This window comes from Garra rufa, chromosome 2 (genome assembly GCF_049309525.1).
Source record: "Garra rufa chromosome 2, GarRuf1.0, whole genome shotgun sequence".
Lineage (NCBI taxonomy): Eukaryota > Metazoa > Chordata > Actinopteri > Cypriniformes > Cyprinidae > Garra > Garra rufa.
In genome coordinates this window covers 47,756,256-47,771,901 of record NC_133362.1, presented here as the reverse complement: position 1 = coordinate 47,771,901, position 15,646 = coordinate 47,756,256, and the positions used below count along the sequence as shown (strand labels likewise).

The window sequence follows — 15,646 nt, the reverse complement described above, 5'->3', positions numbered from 1 at the left end:
ACAACTTTTTTTCAGTTTAATGCATTTGGTTTAAGCTAATTTTGATTCAATTTATATTAGCTACAACAGACATATTATATTGCCACTGAGACACTCTCTTTATATACATAATGTACAATCATTTCTATTCACAAAACACGTACTATCATTTAGTTATAATTATAATAAAATGAACACTGCGTAGAGGGCTTTTAAACAAGCAGCAGTAATTGATGCCTTGAGTCTACAAATCAGTGTCTACTGACTATATTAAGTTTAATGATTTTAAAGGGATGGTTCGGGGTAGATTTGACTTCATTGCTATAAACTCCGAAGCCCATGTAAATACCCCATCCGAAGTGTGTTTTACCTTAGTCAAACATTGAGGGAGATATCAGAGTTTTTTGAATGGCTTGCTACTGCAGTAAATGGTACATGTGATGTATCTCGTAAATTGCACCACTAAACGTGCACGTAATCTTACCAAACTTCTACAGTAGTGTAATTAGGGTATGTACTCATAAAATGCTGCATCGGAAAATTTGTAAGTCCACCATAAGTGTCTCAAAAACTACAAATGGCGACACGCCAACGTCACTTCCCTGGTTTGGGAAAAGCACGTAAAAGTCCGCCTACTACGTCTGTGTGCATGTCAACGTAGTAGGTGGACTTTTACGTGCTTTTCCCAAACCAGGGAAGTGACGTTGACGTGTCGCCATTTGTAGTTTTTGAGACTAGTAGGGATCGGGTAAAAGTTGTTTTTAAAACACTCATGCTGGACAAATTTTCCGATGCAGCGTTTTGTGAGTACATACTCTATTTACACTACTGTAGAAGTTTGGTAAGATTACGTGCACGTTTGGGGGTGCAATTTACGAGATACATCACATGTACCATTTACGGCAGTAGCAAGCCATTCGAAAAACTCCCTCAATGTTTGACTAAGGTAAAAAAAACTTTGGATGGGGTATTTACGTGGGCTTTGGGGTGCATAGTCAAATCTACTCCGAACCATCCCTTTAAAGTTTTACAGTGGTACTTTAGTAAGAGCATTTCCTCACATGATGAGCCAGCTCTGGTCTATGACTGTGTGCGGCCCCTTCTCTGCTGAGGTTGATGGCACACTAGGCTGAGACAATGCTTCTGGTGAACTTGGATGAAATATCCCAATAATTCACTACCTAAAAACATACATAATTATTTCATTTGATAACTTGTTGAAAAATATTTTTCCCTACCTTGTAATCAAGGAATGTATTTCATTGCAAAAAGCCTGCATCTAATTTATGAACCACTCACAATCCAATTTAATGTAACCAGATGCTACAGTACATGCTTGCTATAGCACTGCAGAGAATTTCAATTGTAGTTTGAAATGCTCTTAGAACCTTGTTCATAAGAACATGTTGTGAAAAGTTTGGGTGAGAAGCCAATAACAAATAAATGTGGATTACTGGCCAGTTTACTAGTCATTGTCACAGCCTGACCAATGGTGTGATGTTCTGGCATTTCCATTCTTAGTCAAATGCATTTAAAATGCATTAGTGATCAAATCTGTACATATATAGATAAACAGGAAAAAGTCTTCCGTATCTATTTTGTATCCTAATTTGTGGACAATGCCACTTAAATGCTGCTTAATTGGCTTAAAATATAGGGTGAATTATTTGTACAATAGAAAGCATTCATTGTCACAGCAGGCCATTTTGGTGAATGTGATGCCATGCACGAGCATCAGGATCATTGGTGTTCTTGTGTGTCTGTCCCCAGAGAAGTGGGTTATGTGCTTTAATATCTGCAGATGTTACTTTGAAGGCTGAATTTACATGTCATTTATTCTTCCCCATCTAGACTGTGACAGGATAAACTGTACCACGAGTAAGTGACACTTTCTTATCTTTCGTTTACTGTTGTTAAATGTGCAATGAGACATTCGTTTTTTTTTTTTTTTTGACAAATGACTTTTCATTAAGTCATGTATTACTGTTTTTCTTGATTGCTTTGATGCAGCCGTCAGTGCACCATTGCTTGTCATTGTAGCCTATTGCCAGTGCCATTTGTTGTCTTTCTATATAGGCTGTGTCAAATTTGCCTTTTTGCAAAGAATTGGATCCAGAATAAGAAATGCTTTGATGCATTTTTTTCTTGATTCCATGAGATTCAATTTTTTCAAACCGTGTCTGAAAACTGAAATACTGTAAATATTATAGAGACTACATGTAAACCAAAATACAGTAAAATCTATTGGAGTATAAGAAATTAAGAAAATAAAAATTCTATTAAAAATCTATTACAGTAAAGTATAAGCAATCACTGCTTCCCTGATTTCACGCAGCCTTATGGCATTGTTTGCCACAACCATGTTTACAACGGCCGCCTCCTGCTCAGCACTAAAATTCTTCCCTCTACCACCAGAGAATGTTAGCCTTTGGATTCTATAAAGAATACATGTAATGGGAATGAGGAAACAGTTACATAAAGTATATCACTGAAGATATTTCTGTATCTACTGTACAGCAACATTACCTGTTCTCCTGTCGAAAAATTCTGACAATGGATGCAACAGTGTTTCTGTTTAGAACAGGTTGGACTCTTTGTCCTGCCTCTCTAAGAGAAAAGCCATGATTGATAATGTGATCAGTAACAGTTCCCTGAATTTCATCTGAAACTTGAGCCCTTCCTACTACACCTCCACCTCGCACACGGACTCCTCTTCCTCTGACCCCTCTACCTCTTACTCTCACTCTCATCTGCGTTAGACCTCCACCATCTACGCTGGCACAGAACAACACAGATGTGGCACTTTTTATATAAAGCCTGCAGACTGATTGCTAAATGAAGAGTGTCAAACGGGAGCTTCAGTGATTTCATAGTGATCTAGGTAGTTTCTAATAGTTAGGAATAGATGGTTTCTGTTTGGTTACCATAGCTAAAACAATGGAGTTTGGACTGCTTGAATGACATCCGTGTTAACTGTTTTGCAAAAGGGTGGGGGAAATGTGTCAATCCAGTGAGAAAGGGTTAACACATTTGCAAGACGTGTCTTCTGCTCTGCTGAGATAGTGATGATGAAAACTGAGTGGATCCTAGTTTCTTTAACCATGTCAAAGCAATCAAGAAAAACTGTATTAGGTCAATTACAGCATTATATTTAAAGAGGTTATGACTTGATTTTTTATTACTTTAATTTAATGTTTATCAGGGTACTTACAATGTAATGTTTAGTAATGTTTTAAGCTTGTCGGAAAAGCTTTGGGGGTTTTTTGTCACGGAGGAAGTAGACAATGGCAGTTATTATGGCAATAAAGTGCTCTTATTGTGAGGAGGAATTTTTGAGGTCTGAAACTTTAACAATGTTTTTTTTTTATAGTACAACAGCCTCTTATATGTCAAAACATCTAAGAAAATTTAATTGCTAATGTCATGACCCCTTTAAAGATTTTGAGCCCATAAGGCCAATGCACTGTATTTGTAAAGAATGTCAAAGTGATGGTGGTTCTAATAGAAATTCTGCTTTTAATGAACATTTACAGTCTATTCAGACAGACTTTGTTTTGGTGTAAAAAAAAAAGAAAGCTTTAGTCATACATGAGAACACATCCTGTGATGGTACTCTCTCTCTATATTTGTTACTCTCCCTATATTTCAACATAGGCTTATTGGAAAAATGTGCCTTTACCTACATTCACCTACAGTTTACTGTGGTTTCCATCCGAAATGAACAGTGGTAAAGTAAAACACCAGCAACTTTTATTCCTTTTACACAACATTTATTACAAGAGCAGATTGTCAATTATAAAATAAATTATCTAAAAATCTAGTTCCTTGGAAAATACTATGATTTATGATGTTATGGTGTGATATATGATAATACAACCTTATGTGACACTGTCCTAACAAGCTCTCTCCTAATGAGCTGATGATCTGAATCAAGAATGTTGAATAAGACATACAAAATATGCAGATCAGTGGGTCCCCAGGACCGCAGTTGAGAACCACTTCTATAGAGGACCTTAATGAGAGCCCATCTTCACAGGATCTGGGCTATTCTTAGTTGTTAGCACAGTAACAAGACTGGCGGATTTTGAACTTAGAAATGAACTCTTTAGAGAACAAATTTCTTACATTTCTTACAGCTGTATATCCGCATAATGTAGCGGTAGAAACCTGAAACCAGAACACATCTTACATTAGGACATCTAGTCTCATAATGTAGGTCAAACCAGTACACACACACACACACACACACACACACACACAGGTTAGTAAATAAGGAATGGTGAATTAAATCTTGTATTTCTTGGACCAGGGGTAGGCAAGTTCGGTCCTAAAGAGCCGTTGTTCTACAGAGTTTAGCTTCAATCCTGAAAAAACCTAATTGGCTTATAGCCTTAGTAATCATAAAGATATTGGTTAGCTCTTTCAGGTGTGTTTGATTATTCTTGAAGCTCTACAGTCTGCAGGACAGCGGCTCTCTAAGACTGAAATTTCCTACACCTGTCTTGGAACATAACCTGAATGAACCATCAATCAGTCATTTTACCCTGATATTGTTAATTGAACGGGATTGGGTAAAATTTCAGATCTGGGGTGCATTTCCCTAAAGCATTGTTAGCTAACTACGGTAGTTATTAATTTTTATATTAATGGAGCTATTGAACTCCATTGGTAACAACTGAACTTGCGATCATAGTTGCTTTTAAGAAACGCACCCCTGATTAAATCTGGAGTGATGTTTTGGGAAGCCAATCAAGGATGGTAAATTGAGTGATGAGTTGACTTGGTGGCATCTGTGGATTTGTTCATAAAGCCTTTCTTAATAACCAACACCTAATAAGGTTTTAATCAGTCAAATATCATCTTTAGTTTGGAGTGTAACCATGTTACCTCACCTCATTTCAATCAACATGCACTATGATCACACTGTTCAGTTTCCTGCTTTTGTTCTGTGTATTTTTGGTCATAATGAGAATATAATGCAAGTTGTCAAAATGAAAACAGGTACATTTTCAGAAAACTAGCCTCTATTAGAGTGAGATGAAGAGTATTATAATCCAGTTTCCATACAGACAGTCTACTGTATTAGAGCTGGTTTTATGACCCTAATAGTCAGTGTATGGATTCAGGGCCTCTAGTGGAATTCTGTTTACTGTTCTCTCATAAATTTTGGTCATCCATAAAGGGTGACTGCCATGAACTACTTAACAAATTTTTTTATTAATAAAATGCACAGGTGGCTGACAAAGACATTATTATTACCTGCACTATTGCCTTTGATCCATCCGCGGGTCGCCATTTAACCCCATTAAGCCAAAAAAACTAGTCTGTGTTTCCACATGCAATTCTTTGACCTCACTGTACTTGACAGCCAAGTCAGCAAATAACTGACTTCTTCCTGTCATGGACAACCTCTTTCCATGGAATAGTGGCATGCAACAAACACCATCAAGGTATCACAGTAGTATGTCAATTTTTTTCATTATGCATTGTGCATTGTACTCACACTTGACAAGGTAGTCCGCTTGTCAAGGTGGGCTTGGAGATAGGTTGGACTCATGTAATATGATCGCTAACCGTGCCAGAGCATGAAACGTCCACTACCTGTGTGTGCTCTACTGTCATCATCACAATTACAAATATCTGTTAGAACTTGGTTACACTTTTTAATTCATTTGAGTATATAACAGGTCTTGTTCTCATCCTGTTGACAGGAATTATAGTTGGTGAGTAAAGATGCAAATTCCTCAGTCAATTATGCCTGGGTGTGAGTACATCCCAAGACTGTAGCTTGACTATGCTAAAATCCCAATACCTTAATTATAGCTTGATTACAACTGTTCATGTAAACATACTAAAACTTGAAAGAAACAGGACTTTGTAAAGATTTGTGAGTTCTTTAAATGTTGCCCTGCAAATTTTACCTATAAACTGTGATCAAACCCACCAGCCTGTCACTCTCAAGACCTTAATCTTCACCTATTTTCACACAACCTGATTGTCACCACCTGTTCTTACTTTGTGTAACCCCTCTAGTTCTACTACCCTCACTCGCTCTGAGCAGGAGTCGGACCAGCGTTTCCAACATTGGAGGCAGGCGTGCTAATGAGGACTTACTTTGTACGGGCAGGTCGCACATGCACACTGAAGTTGTTTTGCAGTAATCAGTCATTCCGAAAGGTGGCAACACTGTCCCGGGCCATTGTTTCACAATAGAAAACAAAACTAAAGAGACGGAACAACAACAACAAAATAGCAGAGACTGCAACAACAACAGACGCTCACATTGACAAGTGCTTGTGAGCAGGGGCGCCGCTCGCAATTTTGGGCCCTATGACAAAATATGAGTTTGGGCCCCCCCTACCACACCAAAGCAGATCTCTGGGGGCCCCTAAAGGGCATGGGCCCTTAGAATCGTCCTAACTTACCCCCCCTTAGCGGCGCCCCTGCTTGTGAGTGAAGAGGGTATGAGACAGCTCAGCTTTGGTTTTAAGGAGTTCAAAAATATTTGTTATCGGTCATAATTTATGGGGGAAAATAGAGAGACACTGTACATGGTTGAAGCTTACTAGAGCACATGTGTCGGCTGCCTGCATTCGCCCACAACATCAAATGGAGTATTCTTTAAAAGGCTATGCCTTCGGGTGTTTGATAGCTGCTGCCATCCAGCTGTGTACTCCTATGTTGTATGACATATCTTGAGATCCCTGAAGTAACTAACTACTATGCTCCTAACACAGGTATAGGAAACTCTGCTTTTGGAAGGCCACTGTCCCACAAATTCAACCCTAATCATCACACATTTGAAAAAAAAAACTATCATTTTAAGAATTACTTACTTCTTCACTGTACATCTCCACGTTGTTTTTGGTCACCCCAAGCCTTGCTTGTATGTCTTTTTGTACTGTGTTATACTTGCTAATCAGGCGTGAGGTAGGTATGTGAAATTGTTAACATATTCCAGTGGTTTGTTACTAACAGTGATTGGTGCACTGTTAGTGGCGAAGCTGTTCAGTCTGTCAGCAAGCTGTGAGAAAGGGGTCTACTGGATGCCTTTGGGTTTGTCAGGTGTTGCTTTCTGCATTATCCAGTTGATGATGACCAGGAAGAGGATTGGAGAGATGGTACAGTCCTGCCGCACACCAGACTTCACAGGGAAAAATTCTGACAGGTGTCTGCCTACAATGGTGTGCATTCTAATTTCCTGTGGAACAGCCCCATCAGCGCAAACATTTTTGGTGGAACTGAATAGGATAGCATGATTTCCATAGAGTGTATCTTGTGAAAGGCTTTTTTAAAGTCTATAATTTTGTTTTAAGTTTTATAAAATTGATGTTTCTCAAAGTAAAGATCTGGGCTATGCACCCTCTTCCACTTCTGAATTCAGCTTGTTCTTGTTTAAAGTCAATCATTTTGTCAATACTGTAAAGAAGAACGCCAGTTGTCTGAGGTCTGAAGATGCTTCTTGGGGGGTTTCACAATGAGGCCTTTAATTCAGTCATCTGGGATAGTATCTTGCATTTCAGCATAGATTAAATCAATTCCTGCTTTTACTTTTTTCATGGCTTTGATGGGGAGCCTAACCTTTGCCTCAGTTGGGGAACCAGTATTGATATCAAGAATGTCACCTGTTGCAGAGGGATGTCATCTAGCTTATGTTGATTGATGACTTCATTGAAGTATTGTACCTATCTAGCTTTTTCTTGGCCTGTAGTGAGGTTGTTGCCATTTTTGTCTTTAACAGGCATGGACTGATTATTTCAAGAAGTTGTTTGGTGATCTTATACACAATACTCATCTCACCTCTTGCAGCAGCCAGTTCAGCTTCTCCAACTAGGTCCTCTACAAAGGCCCTTTTGTCATTTCTGGTACTTCTCTCTTAATCTCTTCATTTTAGCCTTGTATGCTTCCTGGGTCTTTTTTAAGTAGTCTTAGTGATTCTTTGGTCAGCTTTTAGCTTAATTTTAGCTTTTAACCCTTTACGTTTCTCTGTCTTTTGCCAGTTTCCAGGTTTTATTCACTGCTTGATCTTTTTTTTTTTTGTAGCCCAGGACACTGGTATCTGTCTCTAGAAGGCCATCATCAAACTAGTTTCTTAACATGGTGGTGAATTCTTTTATAAATTTTGGCCATTTTCAGATTACTATAAACAATATAACACTTTACTATATCCAGAGTAAAGTATAACAGAGCCCGTCACTGGTTACATGTTGTCCCCTAGAGTGTCTAGTCTGTGTTTCCTCATCTATTTTATAACTTGAGATAATTTTGATGTTTCGAACATGATGTGGAACATGATGTGGAACATGATGCTCCAACATGGATACTGGTTTTGGGCCCGGCTTTGGGGCTGGTTGTTTGGACAATCGTTGATGTTTCCATAACAATATAGATATTTTTTTGGGATGGGGTTGTTAGCCCCATTGTCCAACCCCCGACCAGGTGCTGTCTTTGGTCTGGCCTCTACCCTGGGACCTGACTGACTTGGTTTAACATTCCAGGGGCTTGGCCCTCACCGACATAGCTCCCCCAAAATCTGCAACGCTTCTGCATGATTGCTTCTTAAAGTTGAGAGCCATGGGTGAAGACTTTCTATAGGCTTCATATGCAAGAGAAATAGACTATCCACTTGCTCATTCTCTGCTTAGTTGCTAGAGACCCTCATCTAGGTGCCTCAAAGCACATGGGCAAATGATCAGATTTTTGCCTAATGGCAGCTCTGTGGCTGTAAGCATTCAATGCCCTGTTTGTGCATAGGAAGTTTAGCTTCTCCTGGTCTGAAGTCCAAAAGGGAGGAGGGCAAAAGGCCTGCAGCACTACAGAGAAGTACTTATATGTGTGTCAATGAAAGCTGGATAACAAACATCACGGTATGTAAAACCCATTGTTCAACTCAATACAATCTCCTAACTGCTTCATTTAGGTCACACTACCTGACCCGGAAATTGTACAGATCTGGCCATTAAAAATGCGTCTTTTTTCACGCGGCAGCCTGCAATTCAGCACGCGTCGCCACGCGGCGGCCTGCAGGGGCTTTTTTAGGTTTTTTTAAAACGTTGTTGCGCTTCATATAATATCCACCAGGTGGCGCAAGGAACAACATTCTGTGGCCAAGCCCTGCACAAAGAGGGCTATTTGGACAGTATTTATGTCTGTTGTTTCAATATCTGGCGCCATAATCGGTAATTCATTCTGTATGTAACGGCAAAGTATTTATAATTTCGTTTCCTTTTTATTAAGTTAATTTAGAAAAAAAAATTGGAGCATTTTTGTTCGTTAAACGTAAGCTTTTTGTTTCTTAAAGACCAAGCGGCAGACAGTGAGTTGACCTACTCTTTCAATTTGCCTTCTCAAATCACGAATTGGCTAAACTAAAATCCATAGATGTAAAATAAAAGAAATAAATAATAATAGATATAAATATGCGCTATTAGGTGCATATCCAATCGTTTGTGCGGAGAGAGCAAAACACATTTTTAGGACATGAAGGCTCAAGCTCGATCAGTTACATTTTTTTTTCAGTGGAAAATATTTAACCGTTATTTTTTTGTCAGACATGATAAATAAATATGTAGAAAGACTTAAATTACTACTTAACGAAAAAAACAAATAGAAAACAAAAACTGTTTTTATTATGTAGCTAGTCCATAGAGATGCATTTCTCTCTAAAGGCGCGCGTCCAACGAGGATATGAGGACTGTTAACTGCATCATCACTGACTCAGAAAACAGTAGTTTCTAAATAAATAATTAAAATATCTCCTTACTATTAGACAGTCATGGTATTTACTTTTGCCAGTGTTTTGTGGTAAGCTTTAAACAAGGAACCCTTCCAAGCTGTGCTGAACGTGCGCTCAATGCTGCTAACAGGACCGTCATGGTAGCCTGGTCTCGTGGTTCCTCCAGCGCTGCAATTTTTTTTTAAATCACCACTGAATGTCTAAAATATAATTTTAGCCCGCATTTGATCTTTGACGGACTAAAATGCAGGGCTGTAATACGTCTTAAAAGTGGAACATGGAAATATAATGGATGTACTGCGAAAAAAGTTTTATACTCGACATTGTTTCCAAATGGTTAAATGTGAGATTCTGGAAATGAGAATTAAATTTAGCGTGTCGGGTCGGGAAGAAAATTATTCTAAGTGGGTATATATAGGCTATATATTCTAAGGGTATATATATAGTTAGTATCATAGGCGGAGCGTGTGTAAGGCTGGGGAAGGCTTGACCTGGGGCCAAAAAATGCCACTAAATTGGACATATTCCCCTGCCCAAACAAAATCAATATATTACGTCTGTTGACAATAAAATGAAAATGAATAGAAAATGTAAATTGCGGCATTACATTAAGATCAGATAATCTGCACCGTAATTCTTTTTAGGCGTTTTTACAGTGTTATAACGAACCACACACGATTCTGTTGGGTTAGGAATGCAATGTCTATCAGAAGCGTTCAAATGAGTCTTGTCAGTTTTGTTGAGTGCGCGCAACTCTTGATTTTTAAAAAAACCATAAACAACAAAGCTCAGACGCACCTAAAATGTAGCTATAAGTAAGAGATTCGTTACACAGGGAATACAACGAAATCATGGTTTACATTTAAGATACAAGTTCATTTAAGATATAAGATAACATGTATATTGAAAAGTTCTTTAAAAGCATCTGGATGCAAAAATAGTATTTTTTAAAGGTGTTTTTAAAGCATTTGCTTTATGGATTAAAATACTAATAGGCTAATAAATAATTTGCATATCGGACAAAATTGCGTTGCAGCAAATCCTCTAAATTTTAAGATATATAGAACAGAGAAACATAAAATCTGAAAATATAAGCAGCTACAATTATTAAAGTTTTACATATACTCTATGCCAGTATAATTTGTAATTATAATTATTTTATAGTATATTCTATAACATTATAATTTTAATAGAATTATAAAATAAATATAATCAGCCCTGTTTTAGGCTTTTCCTTACTTTTATATTTTAGACATTCATCAATAATGGAGATAAATAGAAAAATTTCTCGCCATTTCTAAATTGGACGTGCCTTTATATAGAAATATCTTTAAATCTTTAGGCCTACAGATTACATAATGAACGTTTCTATTTTCGATTTGAATTATTTCGTTTTAAAGTGGTAATTTAAAGCTTTTGTTCATTGTGAAGCGATGTTCAAGAACAGACGGCAGAAAGCGCATCTTCTGTTTTCCTTTATTTTATAAACGCATGAGTTGTTTATAGGCTATTGTGAGTGCACTAAAATAAAAATGGACCCGTTACAGGTCAGAATGATGTATTACTCCTATACCTTTATAAGCAAAAATGAAGAAATTATTTATTTATTTTCACACAAAAAAAGTGATTGCACTGGTGCCTCCATTTTTTTCACAACCTTTCAAACATCTAACCTCACAATTGTTAATGAGGGTCGTTCGTGTCACTTTTAAACTTGCCATTTCACCTTTCACCTTCCCCCCAACCTATGAATAAAGGTGAGAAGAGCTGGCTTGGCTCCGGGGGGGGGGTGAAGTGCTAGGGGTGTCTCATTTCTCGTTAGGTTGGAAGGGTAGGGGGAAGGGGAAGGGCCAGATAGGCCTCCAAACAAAGAATTTTCGGGACCTCATTTCAAACGAAGGGCTAAGAGAAATTTCCATTTTCCAACATGCCTGCTCACTCGAGCAAGCAGACTTATAAATATAGGTAATTTTTGCCATTAATAAGGATATTTATGACAATTTTTCATTATATGTATATTACCTTTAATCTTGTGTTTGTGTTTATGGTGTTGTTCTGTAAATAAACGTTTGCAAAAAATCGCTAAAGTTTGCTAGCAGATAGCACTGTTTGCACTGATTGATATTACAAAATATATTTTTATGTCATATACACTTGACTGCAAGTTAGAAACATGGAAGGCCATGTGGCGAGGGAATTTCCCACACCCCAGTCATTTAAATCAGTACATAATAATGAAAAAAAAAAAAAAATACCTTACAATTAAAAAGAAGCAGATTTTTACCATCTGAAATTTCTTAAACCAGTGAACCCCTGTAAACATTTCAGTCCAAGGATCCAGTAAACCAATGCGCTCAAATTGAAAGTTCAAAAGGAAATTCAATGGAGTAGAATTTAACACTTTCTCAGAGTTAGATTTTAACACTTTCTGGAGTTAAAATATTAATCATTTGGAGAGTAATTTTAACTCTAAAATTTAGTTAATTATAATTTAAACTCTTTAACCAGTGTTAAAAACACTTCTTAGGGTAAACACAATATGTTTTATGTGGAAATGACTACACTGAAAGCCATACTCTCAACTAGCTGCTTTTATTTCAGGAAATACATAGATTGGATTTTGAAATTCCATGCATGTAAACACTTTGAAATTAACTGCTGTCATAAAATACTGTAAAATCTAACAGCAAAACATTTACATTTAATACATGTCTGCAGTGCCAACAAGAAATGTTTAGTAAAATTGTATACAGCATAGTCAAAAACACATCATTGCATTATATAAAATCAAACCTGAATAATTATAAAATAGTGCAGTAGTATTGTGTAACCAGAGGTAGATATACATCAGATGAAGTAACAAGAAACAACTCCACAGTGATACCAGGATACATTCCATGAATTAGTTTGAGGCGCCTGAATAAAAACAAAACTGAAAGCTGAAGGATGGAGCACAGAGGACAGAACTTAACATTTTGCTTAAATAAGAATACTGCTTGTTCAACTGCCTTGCTCTCAGTTCTTTGACTTCAGTTCTACCTATATCATTATTATATACATTTGTCTTTAAAAAAAAATATGTACAGGCTGGACAGAGCATCATGATACTTTACTTTACTTGAACAGCTCTTCAACAATACCCAAGGTTTCACATGACTGACAAGGCGAAACTTCTCAGTCCAAGACGATGTAAAAGGTGGAAACCTGTGCTTTTGATGTCCCTGAGGAAAGATGATATGGCTGAGGGTTTTCTTTAGTGGCCAGATGATGGTCATCAATACTTTGGCATGACCGAAACACAAGATAAACATCCCTTTATAAACAATAGGCATTAAAGGAAGAGTCCACTTCCAGAACAAAAAAATACAGATAATTTACTCACCCGCTTGTCATCCAAGAGGTTCATGTCTTTCTTTTCTTTCTTCAGTCACAAAGAAATTGTTTTTTTTTTTAAGAAAAGATAATCGTTCAGACAAATGTAAAAATATATATTTTTTTCAATAACATTTTGAAGTATTATTTAATACTTACCAGTCCTTTGACATCCAAAAAGCAAGAAAACATGTAGTACATCAGCTGAGCCCTGGTCATCTTTTTTCAGTGTTGTTTTATCTCAAAAACTTCTGCTGGACTACACAATAACATCAACAACATGTTATTTACAAAATAAATCATAAAATTACAGTCACTTACTCTTTATTAACTGATTACTAAACACATAACTCACCTGAATTGAGAAAATCTGAGAAACAAATTTCGTCCAGTTTTACTACTACTTCCCTCCATCCAGCACTTCTGTCAACATCCTGACAATGAAGAGAAAACATGTAATTTAAAACAACCTGTTAGTGTGATTGAAAATGCAAAATGTTTAATATGAAAGCCACGAACTCTCATAGGTCACGAGTCACTACTAAAACATTTGTAACGTTAGCCGTTACGACTCAAAACATTGCAGGCATTACTTTACACGTTCATGGCTAAACTATGATCGTTTTTAGCCAGGGTAAAGTTAGACTTAGACACTTCAGTTTACTGACATTGCTAGATATTACCTCGTCTCGTCGGCATGACATTATGGAAGCTTAACAGAATGTTTCTTGAGCGAGTCGCAACTTAAATTTGACAGCAAAACACTCGTTTACAAAAAAATAAGGTGAACAGAAAGACGTAAGCTAATATTAGCTTGTTCACATCGAAAAAAAGTCCGCTCAAAACAGCCATGTTTTGCATCGGAGATTCATTCAACACAAAGTTCGCCGCGGTTATTGGCGTCAGTACACTAACGTAACAGCTATAATCAGCTGTCTGTCAGAAGATAAAGAACATTTTGGAGTTAGTTTTTTACCTACCTCATGACGAAGTAGACAACTTCATCAGTCGATCGTGTGGCAGAACCAGGCTCGTGTCATGGCGCGCTCCTGATGTAACGTTATTGTTAAAACGTGCCCCTGAACACCAATGAATGAACTCCGAAATACAACACAGCCAGGGAGTATCCCGTAACACAAACTGTTGTGAAAGTTAAAGAATAAACTCCAAAAATTTAACTCTTTCACACTTTTTTGCCTAACTCCTGATTTTCGAACTCCAGCAATTTGCTGTACACAAATGAAGCATTTACCCACTTCTCAAGGCACCACTACACCACAGATTTGCAATTTGCCGTGCATGTGATAACGCATTGTTTGTTTTGCTTACGGCCATATGTGTACATGTGAATGAACAGTGCGTACACCGTACATTTGTACTTTTTGCAACGCTACAACATTTTTTTCAACATCTTGAAATGTGTGATAAACATCGGCGCATGTCCTCTGATGTAACATTAAGAACTAGCGACAACGTATGATGACGTATAACAGTGTTGTAGTGGTTTCCCATTCCTTAGCTAAGCTAAGCTACAGCAGCAACACGGCAAAAGTAGTTTACTACATCTAAGCTATTTTTCAAAATGTAATTTTTCTACATGGTATGAACCATCATCTTACCAAATCAATGCTTTCTCAGTGGTCAATAAAATTGTCAGTCATACAGGCATAAAAGTTCAGTTTAACGTTACTTGTTTATTCAACAACGCTTCCAAACCAATTTGGCAACAAAAATCAGCATCATTTACAGGGCTGGATTTATCTCATATTGTGACATAGGCAAACAAAATTTTGGAGGGTTGAATTCTTTCTTTTAAAAAATGTTTTGAAAAAAAAAAGGCACTTGTTTCTGAATATTAAACGAATAAAACAGGGGAAACACAACAATACTGAATAACTGAATAAACTAGCCATACAAAGATTGATTTCAAAGATTTCATGAGAGCCTGATTTTTTTAATTCTCAAAATTTATAGAACAGAACATGGAAGTTTGAAGTATCAAGAATATTATATCCGCTCCTCGAGTACAATACCTTTTTGGACGCCTTGAGAGAGAAATTTATCTTTACGGATTACATAAACGAGTTTTTGTTTTCAATTTGTTTTATTTCGTTAAGTAATAATTTAAAGCTTCCTATAGATATGATTATCATCTCTGTAGAAATTAATACAATATTAAATAATTATATAGGCGATGCTGTATATGCTAATGATGTCTGTGCGCAATGTAGACAGCATTCACAAGTTTATCATGAATAAACATTACATAAAGTACTTAAAATTTAATAGCCTCACAAGAAACATTTTATGCATCCCAGAGTCTTGTCCATTAACTGACCTTCTTTTTTTCCATAATATTTGTATTATTCGTTTATATTCGTTATTTTCACCTTTATTTTGATCTCTTTACAAAACATTCTGAATGTTTTTATTTATTGTGAATCGCTTAATCTAAATAACTTTATGTATATATGCTATTTGCCATTTTGCAAACATTGTAAACGACAATTATGCCAATAAAGTTTTGACTTTTTGATTGTATTTATGCCCGTGTGTGAC

At 36.8% G+C, this 15,646-nt stretch overlaps 1 protein-coding gene across 4 annotated transcripts in view; it reads left to right on the top strand.

Annotated features, from left to right (window-relative positions):
* Window positions 1-15,646, top strand: part of nrxn1b (neurexin 1b) — a 179,372-nt gene that overhangs the window by 60,437 nt on the left and 103,289 nt on the right. For all 4 annotated transcript variants that reach the window (XM_073834315.1, XM_073834314.1, XM_073834313.1 and 1 more), the window contains exon 9: window positions 1,831-1,857. In XM_073834315.1, the coding sequence (XP_073690416.1) occupies window positions 1,831-1,857 (27 nt within the window). The remainder of the gene's footprint in view (window positions 1-1,830; window positions 1,858-15,646) is intronic.